At 46.6% G+C, this 13049-nt stretch overlaps 1 protein-coding gene and 1 long non-coding RNA gene across 16 annotated transcripts in view; one reads left to right on the forward strand and one right to left on the reverse strand.

Annotated features, from left to right (window-relative positions):
* Positions 1–636: 636 nt before the first annotated feature.
* LOC128785769 (uncharacterized) lies at positions 637–2426 on the reverse strand. The gene is made up of 2 exons (XR_008430023.1): positions 2321–2426; positions 637–1136 (listed from the first exon to the last, which is right to left on the reverse strand). It is a non-coding gene; the product is annotated as an uncharacterized LOC128785769 (long non-coding RNA).
* Positions 2427–2783: 357 nt separating this feature from the next.
* The window catches only part of EHBP1 (EH domain binding protein 1), a 205945-nt gene continuing 195679 nt past the window's right edge, over positions 2784–13049 (forward strand). For 7 of the 15 annotated variants that reach the window (XM_053937964.1, XM_053937967.1, XM_053937970.1 and 4 more), the window contains exons 1-2: positions 2785–3020; positions 4082–4494. In XM_053937964.1, the coding sequence (XP_053793939.1) occupies positions 4391–4494 (104 nt within the window). In that variant the 5' untranslated portion in view covers positions 2785–3020; positions 4082–4390. Of the gene's footprint in view, positions 3021–3224; positions 3261–4081; positions 4495–13049 lie in introns of those variants that run through there. The other 8 variants (XM_053937968.1, XM_053937974.1, XM_053937975.1 and 5 more) reach the window with 3 other exon arrangements.

A 13049-nucleotide genomic window follows, 5' to 3' on the forward strand; every position in this document is an offset into this window, starting at 1 on the left:
GGATTAAGTAAAAATGTGACCATTTCTCCAAAGCTTGGTTCAGATCCTGAGCTGAGCCATGGTTTGAGCTGGGTCATTGTCACAAACCAGGCTTGTGGCCAGCAGGACCAGTCAAGAGATGTTTGCAATATGGAAATGAAGTCAACACGGGGGCTCCTTGCTGACCCATCTGAGTGCTCTGACCCAAGGAGGAGCTTTGGGGCTCCTCATCCCTGTCCTTGCTAATCCCTTTTTGCCATTTATTGGTTCCTCTGGGCTCTGAGCTGCCAGCAGAAGCCACAAGAGCTTTTGAGTTGGTCTGGTGTAAGACTCAGTCCAGTAACCTGAGAATGCTGTGGTGGCCTCTAGCTTCCAATCTGCAGCTGAAGATCTCACCCTTCCTCCCACAGTAATTCCTCTCACCCTTTGAAACCTCCCAAAGCTTTCCCCAAAATCGCAAGAAGTGAGGATGGCTGCTCTTAAAAACTGTAAAAGAGATAATCTGTAGGATAATTGGCTGTCTTGTATTTCTCCCCACACAACAAAGGCAAAAGCAGCCTTATGCTGTGTAGCTCCCAGCCTGGTGTAACCTGAACCCAAAAGCTATGAAGGAAATGGAAAATGTTAATAAATAATGATGTTTGAAACACAAGTCACTGAATAAACCACCAGACCTTCTGTGTTTATTCCACTGGACAGAAAATGTCTATCTCAGTTTGAGGAAAGTAAGATCTTGGTCACAGGTATGTCTTAGGAATTAGCCTGGGTGCTGCAGGTTATTCAGGAGATAAATCAGAGGAGCTCACGGATTAACTTTTGGTAATATACTCAGAATAAAGACAACTTCTGAAATAAAACCAGCACAACTGATTACTTGATATTTCTCTGGTATGAAGAACCAAGGATCTCCTCAGGGCCACTGGAATTTTAAATTGCCTTGCTTGATCCACTTCACAGCTGTCAGTTTTCCATCTGGTATTTTCCAAGTCAGAACCAAGCATTTGTGTGCTCCATACTGCATGTTCTCAGTCTGATGTGCTCTGGAAATCTTGGCCTCATTTCCCAAATCCTAAGCAGGTGATCTGCACTTAAAAAGCCCAGTGATGTCTCCCTCAAGTGTGTTGGAATTACTCTGCGTGTATAGATCAGCTGCAAAACTGGAACAGATACGTTAAGACAAATGTACAAAATCCTCAAATCCTTTTGTTTAACTTCAGAAATATTCAGGGGAAATAAAAAAGGATTTTCCAAGAAAATCTGTGTGGCTAGTACAACCGTCTGCAACATTTCAGTGTAACACTTTAAAAAAAGGAGAATCACTGCCTCTTCCAGGACAGCTCCAAGTGCACACCCTCTGGCAGCTGGGGTAAGGGCTGAAGAGTAATACATTATAAGCAAAGGGCTGACCTTTTCAATAGCCCAAATATTCAACCTCTCTGAAGTAACTCAGCTCAGCTTAGGCCTGTGGCCATCCACACAGTCATTCTTTCTCTCCTTTCACTCCAGCCACTGAATGCTGGCAGCCTCTGCGATATGCCAGAAGAGCGAGAGGCAGCTTAGGGGAAAGGAGGAAAACACTGGGATAAGGAGCTTTCCAGACTGTGGATCAGGCTTGGACTCCATTCGGTTTGTCATGGGAAAGAAGACAGAGGACTGCAAAGCCCTGAGGCTTCAATTTTACAGCTGCTCTCAGAGCTCCACTGCATTATCTTCCTTATTTCCCTGTGCTTCCACTTGATAGCTGGCTTAGTTTCTGACTCGGATGGCTGATAGGTTTAGGATCAGCTCCCAGAGATCACACAACCACAGCACCCTGACTCTGGAATTCACCTACAGCAAACGGAGCTTTGGAATCCCAAACTCAAATTAATTTTAGATTAACGCTGGAACCCGGCACCGAGGGTTTGCACCTGGGTCCCGACACCTCCTTCACGGCACTGCAGCGTAGGAGAAGCGTTCTGCCAGCGTGGCTACGGGGAATTCACAGCCGCATGCCACGGAGATCACCCCCTCACTGCTCCGTTCTCCCTTGCAGGCACTTTAGCATCAAACTGCGCGCAACATCCAGCCCCCGCCGCCTGGGTGCCGTTCCCTGAGCACGCAGATTAAATCAGCAAAGGAACCTCGTCCTGCCTGCGGTATTTAATTCCCACCAGCTCCCCAACCGCACCCGAACTCCGGAGCCCCTCAGGGACCGCGGCCTGCGCTGCAGAGCTTGGGTCAGGCCTGGCGTTTCACCGCCCCCTCCTCAAGGCGGGCCCAGCGCGGGGACTGTCCCTCGCCGCGGCGCCTCCTCCCCTCCCGCCGCTTCGATCCGCGGCCGCTCGCTCCCTGCGCCCACCTCACGGGAGGCATCACGGCTTCCCTCCCGGCTCCCTCCGTCCCTGCCTGACCCTGCCCTGCCCGGCCCGGCCCGGCCCTGCCCTGCCCGCCGCTCCCCGGCCCTGGGGCGGTGGCGAGTCCCGGGGGCGGCGGCGGGGCCACGCCCCTCCCCTGACAGCCCGCGGCTTTGGGCGCTGACGGACGGCCGCGCTGCCCTATCGGGTGGCCCCTCCTCAGGATGGCCCCGCCCCTCCGGGCTGTGTGACCAATCAGAGCGGGGCTCTGAGGGCGGGGGGGAGGATCTGCGAAGCTCTCGCCTCTCGCCACCTCCCCCTGCGCTGCGCGAGATGATTGACAGGCGCGGCATCCAATGGGCTGCGGAGGGCCCGCGGCGGGGCCAATGACGCGGCGGGGGCGGGGCCCCGGCGGGCGGCGGGGGCGGGGGAGCGGCGGGCCGGGGTGAGGCGCGGCGCAGCGCCGGCAGGAGGGCGATGGTGGCGGCGTGAGGCGCGCTGCGAGCCGCGCTGTCTGCCCGGCCGGCGCGGAGAGCGGCGGGGGAGCGGTGCTCGCCATGAGGCTGCGGGAGGACGGGGACAGCCGCAGGGCGCTGCCGGCGGCGGGGCTGCTGCAGTAATGGGCAGCGGCAGCGCTGACTCTCGCCTGCCGTGTGGTGCCAGCGCGCCCGCCCGGCGCGACCGGCCGCGAGGAGCCGGCGGCAGGTGAGTGCCGCACGGGGAGCCGCCCGTCCCCTCCCGCCGCTCCCGAGGCCGCCGCTCCCCTCCTTGCTCCCCGCCGGTGGCGTTTTAATTTTTAAACGGCTCCGGCTCCCGGCCAAGGGCGGGGGGCGCTGCCCCGGCGGGCTGGGCGCGGAGGTGACACGGGCTGCTGAGGCGGAGCGGGGCGCTCCTCGCCCCGGGGCTCCGTGGGGACCTCCTCTCCCGGGGGCCATTCCACTTCAGGTGGCCTCCTCGCCAGCTTTGATGCCATCCTACCCTGACTTCTCGCCAGCTGCGGCCAGCTTGTGCTTCCCTATATTCCTAATGAAGAGGCTTTTTTCCCCGCACCCAGCGCATACGCTGCTTTCCTGTCGAGGGAGGAGACCCACCTGGGTTTCTCCTCTCCCTTTTCACTTCCCTGATGATCATTCCTCAGTGCAGGATGGAGAGACATTTCCATTTCAATATGATGCAGCGAGGAAGATGGGGAATCCTGGGTAGCCAGGACTCGGGAAATGCCCCTTCCTCTCTCGTCCTCCTCCTCACCCTGGCATAGGCGTTTGGGCAGCAACACCCCCTTTCTGTCTCCTTGCATGATCCTTCTCTTTGGACAGAGGAATGAAAGCGGGAGGTGTGTTTGAGGAAACAACTGTTACACCTTTTGTCATCAAGACAAAGAACTTCATTTCCCCGTGTCCCTCCCTCTGGGTGCATGTTGGCAGCACCTCAGCCACTTCGCACTGCTTCCCGGAGATGCTTCACAAGGATTCGGTGTGGCCCTGAGCTGCCCTTTTTCCTCGTGGCTGCCAATTATGATGTTGCTGATAATGGGATATGTTGATATGTTTCCGAACAGTCTCGTGGTTTGAATTCCTGAAATTGCTGCAGTATTTTTATTTATTTATTTAATTGGGGTTGGGGGGGGTGTGGATGACAACAGGAAAGGGCTGTGTTCTTGTGGTTGCTTGTAGTTCTTTGAAAGGTACGAGATCACGTGCAATTGCAGCACTTAGTAAGAAGTGTATAAACCAATGCTGTCTCTGCCTTTCTTATTTGTCTTCCAGTCCTGCAGTCTTCCCTTCATCTACTGTGTGAAGAATGATGATTCCATGAGAGAGCTTCCTTTCCATTTCCTGTCTACTGCTACTGCATGCTGCTTCTGGCCAGTGATGAGCCATTCCACTGGACTGGGATTTACCCTGAGGAGGGCAGAGGCAGAATATGAATTGTAGACATCCCGTCAAGTTTCTCCCACACTCTTTTTACTGTGTCTGTATATAAATCTGCTAGTATCAAGCACACACGCTCTTTGAAACCTACATTGCTGTTCACGCAGTTGCTGCTGTGTGAGAGGACTGGTATTTCTCACCATCATGGCTTCAGTTTGGAAGAGACTGCAGCGTGTTGGGAAACACGCATCCAAGTTCCAGTTTGTGGCCTCTTACCAGGAACTGATGGTTGAGTGCACCAAAAAATGGTAAGAAGCAGCTTGTGTTGCTGTAAAAAACAATGGAGTAAGTTGCTGGTGCTGAAACAGGAAGGATGTGTATTGTGTGGTAGGGGCATTGCTCTTGCATCCCCTTGCCTTCTCTTGCCAGCCCACTGCAGAAGCAGCTGCATGAGCTGCTTGTCTTTCTCAGTAGGTGCTGGCTTTGCTGCATGGTTACCCTGGACCTGCTGGATTTGTTCTGTACTATTGATTTTCTAGGCTGGCATTGTTTTTTACCTTGCAGAGGAGGGTATGTTTGTTAGCTGGCATCTGTGACTTGGTGTGGTTTTGGTTGTCAGTTTGGGGTTTTTAGTGGGGCTTTTTGTTTGGCTGTTATTAATTTTTTTAATGTTTCCCACGAGCTCTTTTCCAACTGCCAGTCCAACTTGGTGATGCTGAGGGTTATCTGCTGACACTTGAGTTGTTTGATGGGGGCATCGGAGATCAGTCCTGGACGTGGTGGTCATGGGACATGTGGGTTGGATGCCCGTTTTGATTTTTGACTTCCTTACCTGAGGAGGTCATGTTTTTCCTTCTTTTCCATTTTTCCTTTCTAACTTTTAAGAGGAAGGGGCAAGAGGCAGGTCCTTGGGAATTGCCTTAAGGTGTTTGTTTAGTCAGACAGGAATTTTGTTCGATGGTGGTCCAGTTGGATGGCTTTGGAGCTGACTAGACAGCAGCTAATGGTGTGGGTCTGGCACATCATCTTTCCTGTGCAAAATGAGCTTAAATAAATCTTCTAGGCAAGACTAGAAGCAGCTTTTAAATAGTCAGGGGAAGATCTCCATTATATACTCAACTGCTGTTTTATATGTTTGGAATATTGATATTACTGACATAATTCCTCACATTAGTGTGAGCATGTAGTGTCAGGGGATGAAGAAAATACTTTCCAGACCTTGTGGACTGAGATGTTCAAATTGCCTTGTAATAAACTGCAGCCTCCTTTCTAATACTAGGCCTTTCTTCTTGTTGGCAAGTTTGGCACATGCATTGGCTGCTTTCACTGGATATGAGTAATTGCCTCTACAAATTTAAATTCTATCTCTTGGAGTAGGAAATCTCTGTCAAATATGCTGGAAGGCTGCACACTGCTCTGTCTTAAAGGAGCACTGTCAGGTTAAACGTTTTGGATTTTTTTAGCAAGTTGTCTTCATGCCTAGGATGTTTAAAAAACAGAATTTTTCTGGAATTTGAACTTGATTTTACAGAGTAAACTACAAATGGAAACATTATAGAAGTTGAAAGAAGCTGTCCTTATTATCGTATGGAATCTGCTGTCCCAAAGAGGCTGAGGAGTTTTCCACAGTAATTTTAGTTTGATCAGGTTTATTGCAGCAGCTGGGTTTATTACTTATTATGTTCCGTTTGCATTAACGAGGCTGTTTTAGGTTTCATTTTCATTTTGATTCACTCATTGCTGACAATTTGCAGGATGCTTCAGCACTAAGGTATAAATCTTGCAGGGGAATGTTTACATTGGAATTGCAGCTAACCTTTCCTTGGTTTAAGAAAAACTCATACACAAAAGTTCTCTTGTGAGTGTCCTATTATTTTAGAAACAGGCAGCTTATTGGTTTATCATAACTGAGAGTGCCCACCTAGCAGAATGTCTGTGTATGAAGTAGTCAGAGGGCCATTTCAAACCTCAGATATGTAACTATTTTTTTGCAAAAAAGGTCAGCCTTCTGAACCTTCATTCTACATTCTTGAGTTTAAATATAGACAAGATCAGTGCTTGGTTATTACAAAGGAACAGTATGGTGGTGAAATGTGGATGAATTCTAGGAAAAATCACAATAGGGAAAAACATAACTCATAAAGTCCTTTGACTGTAAGCTTTTTGATTCTGCTTCCTGTTATTTTGAGAACCTTAAGAAAAATGTTCTTTAAGCATGCAACGTAAAATATTTCTGCCGTAAATCAAACTTCTATAGAAACGAAGGGTTAAATATTTATGTATGTTGAGAGCCTTCAACTAAGTGTTTCCCTAACTTTGGAGAAGATACAGTTTCTGTGCATGCCCAAAGGATCACTGCTTCATCTGTTTCTAGGTCTTGCCTCTGAGTCTGGCCCATGTGAGAACAAAACACGAGAAATGAGCTCCATATGCTGTTCTTGCTGAAAGCACTCAATATATATTAAGTGTCAGTGCTGTAGTCTGTAGTTTGTTTGATTGAAATGTAGTAAGCAGTAAGTTATTTTAATATACTGGCATTTTAACAATGCAGTGTTTCTGGAGGAAAAGAATGCTCCATTCATATTTTAAAGTAAATGACAACACAGTCATAAACACACTGGAACTGAGAAGAGTCTGTGAGCAGGAATTGTGCATGACCAAAACAGGCTGTGTGCCTTTTTGTGAACTGTCTTCTGTTAGGTTTGCATTTGTCTGACTCTTCAGAAAGAGACTTGGGTGTTAGAATATTTTTGTACTGATTGTGGATGGTGTGCAAGGCTGGGTGAATTTCTGGTGGTTGGCTTTACTCTCTTTCCTCTGGACTTGTATTGATTGGAGGTAGGTTTTTTGTTGTTGTTGTTTTTGGGGTTTTTTGTTTGTTTGTTTGTTTTGACTTGGTGTTTAAAATAACTCCTGCTCCTTTTTTTCTGGCATTCTCCTGGCACTGTGAGAAGTTCCCACTGCTGTGGTGTTGCTGCTTCACTTTTTTCAAGGATTGTATTATCTCTAGGTACAGCAGCATTTGGCCAGATTGGGCTGAAACCTTTCCTTGCTTTTTCTCCTGTCTATAATTTCCTATTCTTGTCCCTGCTAATGGTTACAGACAACCACTCACAAATGATTGCTTTTCCTTGGTGGTGTGTTTGGGGGAGATAGGTCGTGATGGAGTGTCCAGTGTTGTCACTGTTCCTTATTTTTCAGATAATTAACAGGACTGAGTCACTTCTGTGGCATTTTGGCAGCTTCCACGGACCCAGACCTAATTATTGTGGTTGCTCAGTACCTTTGAAAAATTGAACAGTTGGTTTATTTAGACCCTTTCATTAAAAATAAATAAATAATCAGACAGAATGTTGTCTTGGCCTTTAATATGGATTACTGCAAAACATAGTACTTTGCATTAATCATATAAGCAGTTGATTTTTTGGAAAGGTGCTTGCTTGAAAGTCCTGGAGTGTGTCATCCTCCGTTTACCCTTGGACTAAGCTGGGGCAGCTCAGGATTTTCCACACAGCCTCCCCAGTGAACTCCAGCCCTGGCCTGGAAGGACCACATGTGATACCAGGGAGTTAATTCAGTGCTTATCCTCAGTGCAGAGCCATTGCATACAACCAGAAATGTGTCTCATTCATTTTGCTTAGGCTTCTACAGAAACAGCTGTATTTCCTGCTCTGGGCTGTCAGGGCAGAGCTTGCTGTGTGGGGCAGGAGCATGCTGGGCATCCCTGGCAGCTGGAATGCTGTGACTCGTGCAGGGAACCCAGTCCAGGTGCCTGAACTTTGGTGTCAGGCCCTGTTTGGGGTGCCTTTGGGTTTGCTGCCAGTTTGAAGAAGGCCAGGTCTCCTGTTGCTGCTGGTTCAAGCTGCCAGCCCAGCATGAATCTCTTGTGTACCCTGGGGCTGCCCAGCTGCTGGAGGCCTCTGTTCTAGTAGCTGAGTCAAGGCTTGTCTGAGATCCAGGCTCAGCAGAGGAGGAAACTTCTCCTTTGGACCAGAGATTAGTTCCAGTACTTGGACCTGAAGCTCTGATAGCAGTTTTATAGAGCTGCTAAAACATCTACTGCTGAACACATGAGCTCTTTAGGGTGGCTTTTTTGTTTCCTTATTGTTATGTGATATCTCACAAGTCAAAACCTCAACAGAGGCTTCAAATGTAATATTGACTGGTTTCCACAGAGAATGGCTGAATTTAGAGAATTCAGGTTGCCAAGTTCCTAACTTGTCATTGTTCATTGGATGCTTTGATGAACAAGAAAGCTGCTCACCTGAACACAGGTGCTAACTGCTTACAAAGGCTGGAAAAGAGTAAACATAGAGGCTTTTATACAGGATTTGTGTTCAGAAGTTGCTTTAGAGATAAAGAAATATGTTATCTCTGTACAATGTTTGTAATGTCTGTCATTTCTTACATGAACTGCTTTGCTTTTAAATCCTGCTTATAAATACAGTGAGCTGCGATGTTTAAAAGGGTTAAACTTTTCATATGTTCAGAAGCTTTAACTGAAGACAGGCTTCATGTCCATGAGGCAAGTTGCCTATTTTTATATCGATTAGGTATGGTCTGAAGTAGGTCCTCTCCTTTCAAATACACATATTTCTCCTTTGGAAATGAAGTAAGGCTTAATTTTTTTTTTTTTTTTTTTTTTTTTTTTTTTTTTTTTTTTTTTTTTCCAAAAGGCTTTTAGCCATCTGTTTTCCTCTTCTATTGTATTGTAGTTTCATAACTGGATGCTGCAGCAATCTCGAGATTTGGCATGCATTGTGTATGGGAGAGAAATGAGCTTTTTGAGATTGCACGGTTCACACTGATCTGCTTGCCTTGTGCTTGCTGCTTTCCAGCAAAGCCGTCAGTGCCGAAGGCCACCAAGAGAACTGGGCTTAACTGCTTGCTGTAGAATCCTTGTTTGCCTGCATGGGGTCAGGCTGTCACACTGCTCAATTAATTTTCTTGCTTTGCATGGTTGTTAGAGGGGATTTCATGAGTACCTAAGTGCATTTGACTATAAAGGATGATCATATTGAAGCTCTTTGAATTAGTTTTGCTGTGCACTGTGCTGTTGTGTCATGGGCTTGCTCTGCAGAGTTTTTGATCAGGTTGGGGTGTTGGTGATATGGGTGTACTGTAGCATGTATAACCCAATTTCTCCTGTGTTTTATCTTCTGTTCTTGTCAATGAAATTGTACTCTGTCCTTATACATTTATTGAGTTCTAATTCCACACTAAATAATCTCCATTTACAAATGCGCTTCAGCATTTTCTTTGCCAGTCATTTCTGGTTTTGACTGAGGATTTTTTTGAAGGCTTAAACTGTGTGTCAAACATACTCTTTCCAAATAATCACCACCAGCTGCCTTACAGCTGTCTTGCCCCTTTTTTTCTGCAGTCAATTAAAACACATTTACTGTCCACACACAAAAGCAATTCTCCTCTGTCACTTTGGGTCTCTCTTCTTTGTATTAAAAAGAAAATCCTTCATTGAAGAAACTTAGATTTGTTCTTATGGACTCTGTCAGGAGGTTGTCTACAAATCCCAATTCCTTAATGCCAGCTGCATTCCTTCCCTACCTTGCCAAGCTCCCCTCCTAACCCTTTTTACAGCCTCGGGTCTGTTCCATGGACCACAAATTAGGGATTTCTCATCAGAGTTGCTGGCTGCATAGTGGCAGCAAAGAAATTTCAGTAGGAAAGGTACAGGTGTTTGTGAAGTCTTCCTTGCTGATGACTTTTTAGGTTGTCAGTGCTGTACATTTATACCCATTTTCTATTTGAAGTAGTGTTTTAAGAGTGCTTGTGTCTCTGTGTCCAGTTTCTAAAAGAATGCATTGACAGCTGCAGGCATAAAGTTTAGTATCTGTAGGGTTGAAAGATTTGGCATAAATACTTGTTCTGAATTTTGTTTGTCTCTGAAAGACACACTTCTTTTCAGCAATTCCTTGTTTCCTGTCTTAGCAGTAACAAAAATAATACCAAAAGTAGAAAATGTTTGATTATATCCAGGTGTAGACAAATTTCATTTTAATGGTCCGTTAGAGTGGTGAAGATGTCTCCTTGAATGAATAAAATACACTAACTTATGTTCTAACATAGCTTTACTTTTTGAGAGAGAAACTGTGTGTGCATAACTTCCTCACGGAGCTTTTGGAACAAATAAAACCTTGCTCTGTTCCTGCAGGCACTGTGGTGCACACATGCAGTAAAGAACGTGTGCTGTTCATTTGAACCCAGTGACTTGAACTGCAATAAAGATTTCAATTTCTTTTTTAGGGTTGGATCCATGTGAATATTCTTTTCAGCTCTTTGTGCTATGAGGTGAAATAAAATGAAATATTATGACATTGTGTAGGCCTCATATGAGCAGAGTCTGCCATCTCTTAGACTGCTCAGCCTGTATAGTGCCAGTCTGTTGCTTCAATTAGTTTTTAATTGGTTGGAGAGAGCTGAAGTCCCTTTCACAGTTTGGTGTGAATAAGGAGAGAGAGAGGAGGAGGAGGCTGGTAAGGTTGACTAAATCTGGGGAAACTACTCTTACAAAACAAACCCTTCAGCTATGGTAGTAAAAGCATTCTGCTTGGGTGGCTTTCTGAGAATATGGGGGTGGGTGGGTGTGTGTTTATTTACTTCTAAAAGCATTCCCAGTTTACTCTGAGGAGAGTGTGTGAAGTGTGTGTTTGTTTCCCTTGCCCCTCTCTCTCTCCTTTCACTCCTTGGGGTAGAAGCTGGCCCTTGCAGGCTGTTTGCCACCTTGTGGGACACTCCTTGAGCTACCCTCGGCACAAAGTCTGTCTTGTGTGTCCTGGAGTGGACTCTGAAACACAGGAACTGTGCCGATGAACTTTTGTTCCTATTAAGATATGCGCAGAGCACTAGGGTAAATAAAGCTGTCCTTGTTTCCTTCCTCTTGTCTTTATTTGAAGAATGTCTTTCTGCAGTGTACAGTTTGTGTAAGTGCACCAGAGCCTCTCATCTGGAAGCTGTGTGTTTTGGCAGTTGAGGTGTAGGGTAGCTGTGGCTGTTGGCACCTGGAGAGGCATTGCAGGGATTTGGGAACTGTGGGTAAAGCACGAGCTAAAATTAGCAGAACCATAACTAACATTGCTGTTGTCCAAGGCTCTGACTCATGAGGTTTTCTGGATTCAGGAGAGGAGCGGGATGTCACTGTCCCTAAGCAGCAGTTGTGTTCTGCCCTGGAGCAGAGGCAGGGTGACAGTGAGGCTGTGAGGTGTGTCAGTATTAAGTGCCATCAACTTCAGCTCCCATTTGTCAGGCGAGTGTGAACTGTAGCAGCTGAGGAGCAGGCACACCTACCTCCCTTATGCTGCCCTGATGCAATGGGGAGGAAAATCTGCCAGAGCGGTGAGATGAGCCACAGCTGCAGGCAAGAGCATCTCAGAGTGCTTCAGCTAAATCACCCAGATCCTGAGTCAGTGCCCTGTGCTGTCACTGTAGGGCTTCGAAGTGCACAGGCTTTTGAGATGAATCAGAAGTGCATGCCCTTCTGAACTACAGTTTCTAGCTGCCTGCAAACCTGTAAAGATGAGCAGTGCAGAAGTAATTCTCATTTGCCTGTTGAGGCTCTCTTTGTAGTGGAGAGTCATTACTGGGGGTTCTTTTTGTTTCTAATTTATTATTTAAGGAGACTTTCTTGAGGATTACTCCAAAGCTATGGCCAGGCTCTGCAGCTGCTTAACTGTCTGCAGCTGCTGAGCTGCAGTTTCTGTGGCTCTGTGTATTTATTTTAGCACAAACTGGTTTGGGGTTTTATTTCATGTGCACACTTCTGCAGTCATTCTGTGGGTTTTGTTTTGGGTGAGCTGCTGTATCAGCTTAACAGCACACAAGCAGCTCTGACCTTTCATTTCTAATGGATCTGTTTTGAAAAATTACTTTGGTGCTGACCAAACATCACAAAGGCAAAATAATTTCTAGTTCCAGAAACAACTGAATTAGAGCAATCCAGGGTATTTTAAGACTCTCTCCTACCACATCAGTTTTGGCTTCTGTATTGCTGCTGCTCATTTCCTGTGTGCCACCTCCACAAGCACCTGTAAAGAGCAGTCACCCTTCATGTTCAGTGGCTTCTTTTCTCACCAGAGAAGTGCTGTGTGCTGCCTTGGTGCTGTAGGACAGGTCAGAGCTGTCTGGGGCTGGATGGGTGGCACTGGCTGCTGCAGTGGGAGATGTGGCTTCTGATGGGTGCAGCTTTACTGGGAGTGTAAATTCATCTGCTCCTGTTGGGACAAGCCCCATCACCTTTCACCTAGGCCGGGCAGACAAAAGACATTCCCTAAGTCAGCTCTTCCATTAGGTACGTTGCTGCCTGATGCCCTAGGATGATAGCTGTCCTTTCTTTAGAGCTAAGACTTATGCAGTGATGCCTCTGCTTTTACATCCGGTGTCATAAACTTCACTTACCCCTCCCAGCTGTGCTTGGGAAGAGTATTTGCATAGCCAGTACTGTTAATACCAAAAGCTGTATTGAATGAAGTAACTGGAGAATCTGGATCACTGAATCCAGTTGGCAGCACATTGTAGTCTGCCACTCAGCAAGTACTGTGAATTTCCTTGACTTTCTGTGTCTGCTCATTGAGTAAACTCTGAATCCCTTTGTTTATGTCAGTACACAGGAAGATATTTAAAAGAACAAAAAAGAGCTGTCAAAAGTTCTCTTTTGCAGCAAAGATCTAACTCAGATCTGTAAATTTCCAAACCAACCTGTTGCTGATTTGTCTTTGGTTTATTAGCAGAGGATTTAACCTTGACAGCTCCTGGTGACACCTGATGTGGTTATAGCTCTGGAGTTACAGCTCTGGCCACGCTGACAGGTGGGCAAATCTATTTGCCTGTGTTTTCTAGCTGTACCTGT

Source organism: Vidua chalybeata, chromosome 3 (assembly GCF_026979565.1).
Source record: "Vidua chalybeata isolate OUT-0048 chromosome 3, bVidCha1 merged haplotype, whole genome shotgun sequence".
Classification (NCBI taxonomy): Eukaryota; Metazoa; Chordata; class Aves; order Passeriformes; family Viduidae; genus Vidua; species Vidua chalybeata.